Source organism: Sphaeroforma arctica (genome assembly GCF_001186125.1).
Source record: "Sphaeroforma arctica JP610 unplaced genomic scaffold supercont1.879, whole genome shotgun sequence".
Classification (NCBI taxonomy): domain Eukaryota; class Ichthyosporea; order Ichthyophonida; genus Sphaeroforma; species Sphaeroforma arctica.
Window position 1 is genome coordinate 7,456 of NW_014039679.1, and position 4,900 is coordinate 12,355.

General features: G+C 44.7%; 2 protein-coding genes across 2 annotated transcripts; one reads left to right on the plus strand and one right to left on the minus strand.

Annotated features, from left to right (window-relative positions):
• Window positions 1–379: 379 nt before the first annotated feature.
• SARC_09054 (hypothetical protein) lies at window positions 380–2,152 on the minus strand. The gene has a single exon (XM_014296945.1). It carries the CDS (start codon window positions 1,919–1,921, stop codon window positions 440–442), a length of 1,482 nt encoding a protein of 493 aa, XP_014152420.1. The 5' UTR covers window positions 1,922–2,152; the 3' UTR covers window positions 380–439.
• Window positions 2,153–3,201: 1,049 nt separating this feature from the next.
• On the plus strand, window positions 3,202–4,845 carry SARC_09055 (hypothetical protein; the record flags this gene model as incomplete). The annotated part of the gene is made up of 1 exon (XM_014296946.1): window positions 3,202–4,845. A coding segment is annotated over one exon (1,644 nt), but the record flags the coding sequence as incomplete, so codon positions are not given.
• Window positions 4,846–4,900: the final 55 nt, after the last annotated feature.

Here is a 4,900-nt window from a genome sequence, read left to right on the forward strand (position 1 = left end):
GTATATATATATATGTGTGTGTGTGCGTGTGTATGTGTGTGTGTGGAGAGGAGGGGGGAAGGTATGTATGTATATGTGTTTGTGTGGTTTCTCGTATCTATGACAGATCATTGCAAAAAATGCGTATTAGAATTGAATAGTAAGTTGATCAAAACACGCAGATTAATTTTAAAAATGGTACACTGTAAACCATTGAGCCATCAATTAGTCAACTTAGATCCATGAAGTCTTAACGAGGCTACATTCACGTACTCGTCAAGGCATTTTATCGCCGGCGAGTAAAAATCGAGTAAGAATTCGATACAGATTGTGAGAAAAAGGATTGTCGAGATAAGGAACTAAACTCAGGTCTCATATTGAATCCTGTACCGTACATGGAGGAAAGCATTTTAAACCGGTCTGGCATTTAATTTTGTTGTATATTAAAGCTAGTGCGTCTTCAAAGATATTTTACTAGCATGAAGGCTGCGGCGCTGACGGCGACTGTGGCAAAGGCAAAATAATGCATTCGGTTCAGACTACTCACCACAACACCAGGAATGTGACGGTGTGCGATCTTCATCACAGCCATATCGGCTTTTGTTTGGGGAGAAAAACGTGCCTTTAAGTCATTCAAATTCGAATTGATCATAATAGACTTCATGTGACTAAACTCTACAAACCCTTGGTAGCCATGGTACTTGCCGCTACCCGAATTGCCTACCCCTCCAAATGGAAGGTTCTCGTTCAGCATGAATGTAATGGCATCATTGAACTGGAGACTTCCCGCAGATACGTTCATGAACTTTTCCTGCACGTGCCCGTCATATGTGAAGGCATACATGGCAAGTGGTTTTTCTCTTGTTAGAATGGAATCGATCGCTTTCTCGACGCCATCTACACGTAAGATGGGTAATATGGGACCAAATATTTCCTCTTGCATACAAGCAGAAGCGTGGTATGCCTCAAAGTCTGTCCCAAAGTCTAATAGTGTAGGTGCGATATAGAAATCTGAAGCATCTGTTTCGCCACCATGAACTATGTACTTGCTATCGCTCTTGATCATCTTGGATAAGCGCTTGTGATGTGCTGGTACCTTCGCCATACGCCCAAACGCCCTACTTTGCTGCGGATCGACGCCGTACTGAGCGACAATCGTTTCCTTCAGCGTACTGATGAAAGCTTCGGCGATTGAGCTGTCTACGAACATGTGATCGGGACGTATACACGTCTGCCCTGCATTTAGGCCCAAGGATCCCCACACAATGCGCTTGGCAGCTACTGCTAGATTGGCATCTTTGCCAACGTACACCGGTGATTTGCCACCTAGTTCCAGTATACATTTGGTCAAGTTTGGTGCGCCTGCCTTGGCTACCATGCGGCCAAGCCCGGGCGAACCGGTTGCAAAAATAACATCCCAGCGCATTGACAAAAGATCCTGCAGCTCGTCAAAGCCACCAGAAACAATGCTCACAACTTGATTGTCCATGTACTTCGGAATTAGCTCACACAGAAGTTTCATCGTCTCGGGTGAGTGTGTCTCAGCTCCCGTTTTGACAACAACTGCATTGCCGGCTGCAATGCTTGCAGCCATGGGATCGGCGATGAGTGTGATCGGATAGTTCCAGCAACCAATTATCAGGGCCGTGCCCAGAGGTTCTGGTTTAATCATCGATGTGGCCGGATAGTTGAAAACGTCAGTGTCCACGTGAGTTGCCCTTGACCAGCTATCAACGTTGGCTATCATGCTATCGATGCCGTTGATTGAGGCTTGTGTCTCCGCTAACCAAACCTCCTCGGGGCTCTTTCCCAAATCCGCATACACAGCCTTCTGGATAGTTTCCTCATTTTCACTGATCATTCTTCTGAGAGCCTGTAATTGATTCTTTCTCCAGCTTAATGGAAGTGTGGTACCTGCCCTGAAAGCTGTGCTAGCTCGCATATGAGCATCAGCAGCACAGATCGACGCATTTATAGTTTGGTTTACCCTTTTATGTAGGAATATTTTGGATGGACGATGGTGTTGATATATCGATATGACAATAGTCTCTGTATGGCAGTATGCCTTAAATACTTTCGCATGCAGTAAGCAAGAATGTAATCCTTAAAAAATGTTTTTTTTGTAGATCATATTCCATCTGACTACATATCAGTTTTGCAACCTTTGTGCAGAGACCAGAGAATACACTCAACTTCCCAAGCCACAAAAGTTTTGAACTGTGAACATGACGTCCGAATTTCAGGATAAAACTTAAAAGGTCAAAGGAGCACACATACTTGCATCATACTACTTTGTATCAATGGTCCGTACTCCGCAGTCCGCACACGGAGTCATAAATTCCTATTATGGCAAAGTGGCCTCCCTAGAGTTGAATGTTCCTGATGTGATACATCATACTTTATAATATTTAGCTGCTTGTGAACACTGAACAAAGGCTATGTATGGCTGTATGATGTTATTTATGCAGCCTATGCTGTACATATGCCTGAAGCCATGATCTATGTATACGAGAGAGAATAAATTCCAGAACCTGAGCACACATAGGCTTGGATATTTGAAATTGAAATTCATAATTGATAAACCGACGGAGTTCAACAGTTGTATTTATTTCTGGGATCCGGAATTCCGGAGTTTCACTGAATATCACCCGATTGGCGATTGGCGATATATTTCAAAATTTTCGTGAAAAAGATTTGTTTCTGAACAAGCTGGAAAGTGAAAACTGAACACTCAACACTTGAACACTGGAACACTGGAACAGTGAAAAGTCAGCAAAGTGCAAACTGCAAAGTGGAGTGAAAACTGAAAAGTAAAAACTGAAAAGCCGAAAAGGTTGAGTCTTGAAGAATGAAGACAGAAGACCTGAACGGCTGAACCACAGAACCAGTGAACTTCTGATAGGCTGATATTTACACAGATATGTACAGTGAGTTCAGAGTTGATTTTATATATAAAATTGTAATTATACCGTTTACAGGGATAAATCTTAGCGCTCTGAAGGCTCTGAGCCGTACGCGCGATTGGTTTACGCATTTTATATAGAGCTACATATACGCTACGTCAGTTTGACTATTGATTCAAGCAAATATCGATCGCTGGATGCACCGCATTATGGCTACAAAAGTCTGCTTTCTGATATTTAAGCGCTCACCAGTTCATTAAAATCACCAGAATATACTTAATAGTTTACATTTGCATAATCAACTAAACGACTATTTAAGATGTCACTCTCAAAGTCTCTTCGATCTCTCCCTGCTTCTACTAAGCAGGTCTACGACTATGTAGTTGTTGGTGGCGGAAGTGCCGGCTGTGTAATGGCCAATCGCCTCTCATCGGACCCCAATGTGCGAGTGGCTTTACTGGAGACGGGCTCAGATGATAACACACCGCTCATCCGCAACCCCAGTGGGTTCTTCTGGACCGTTCCCTACAGTAAAAAGTACAACCATCGATACTGGACAACACCTCAGAAGAACTGTAATGGTAGGAACATGTTCCAGCCTCGTGGTCGCGGAGTCGGCGGCTCCTCTGCGATTAACGCTATGGTATATATTCGTGGCTTGAAATATGACTTCACCAACTTGTGGGCTGAGGAAAATAAATGCAACGGTTGGGAATGGGAGAATGTGCTACCCATTTTCAAGGAATTGGAGAATAACGATACACTCAAAAACAACCCATACCACGGTAACAAAGGTCCTCTTCATGTGCGGACACAGAATCACATTGGTCCATACAGTAAGCGCATTGTCAAAGCAGGCAACGAGTTGGGATGGAAAACAACCGATGACTTTAATGGAGCCGACCAGTCTGGAATAGGGTATTATCAGTACACGCAGACCAAGGGTGGGCGCTGCAGCACTGGTGTTGCCTTCCTGACTCCAGAGGTCCGAGCTCGCCCAAATCTGGATGTTATTGTTGATGCTCATACCACAAAGGTACTCACAGAAGGCAAACGAGCGACTGGAGTACATGCAGTGGTATCAGGCAGCTCAGATTCTGCTAGCCCCGTAACATTCGAAGCGAAAAACGATGTTGTCCTGTGCGGTGGTGCATTTAACAGTCCACAGTTGCTGATGCTCTCAGGAATTGGCCCTAAGGACCAGCTTACTAAGCACGGAATTGATGTAGTACATGAATTGCCAGGAGTGGGACAGAATCTTCAGGATCATGCCGACATCTGTGTGAATGCAAAAACTTCGAGAATAAGTATGCCACTGCAAATCGGGCTCACCAACCTACCAAGTCAGATCAAGCACTTCTTCCTAGGTCTTTTCAAGAAAGAAGGAGTGTTCATGGGAGACAACCAAATGGTCGGCTCATTCTTCAAAAGCAAGCCTGACATTCCCGCTAATGATATTCAAATGCATGTCGCACCCTTCTACTACAAAGATCATGGTGCCACTTTAAGATACGGTGGTGGCATCTCGGTCAAATCGTGCTATATGCGGCCCGAGTCTCGCGGGACGGTTGGTCTGAATTCGGCTGACCCAATGGAGGGCCCACTGATTGACCCCAACTATTACGATGTGCCCGCCGACTTTGACCCCATGGTGGCAGCAGTACGAAAGAGCATCGAGCTGATTCAAACCAAGACCCTAGCAGAAGATAACCTGGTGGTCAGTGGATTTGGCGATAAGGATGTAAACAACCTTACCGATAACGACATCAAGGAGTATCTGCGTGAAAATACCGAATCCATCTACCACCCGGTATCTACCTGTAGAATGGGTCCATCATCAGATCCTATGGCAGTGGTGGATCACTCAAATGGTCTGAAAGTACACGGAATGGAAGGACTTAGGGTGATCGACGCCTCCGTCATGCCCACAGTAGTATCTGGAAACACGAATGCACCTACCATGGTAATAGCCCAGAAAGCTTACAATCAAATGGTTGGTCAGGATAGAGTTGTCGATG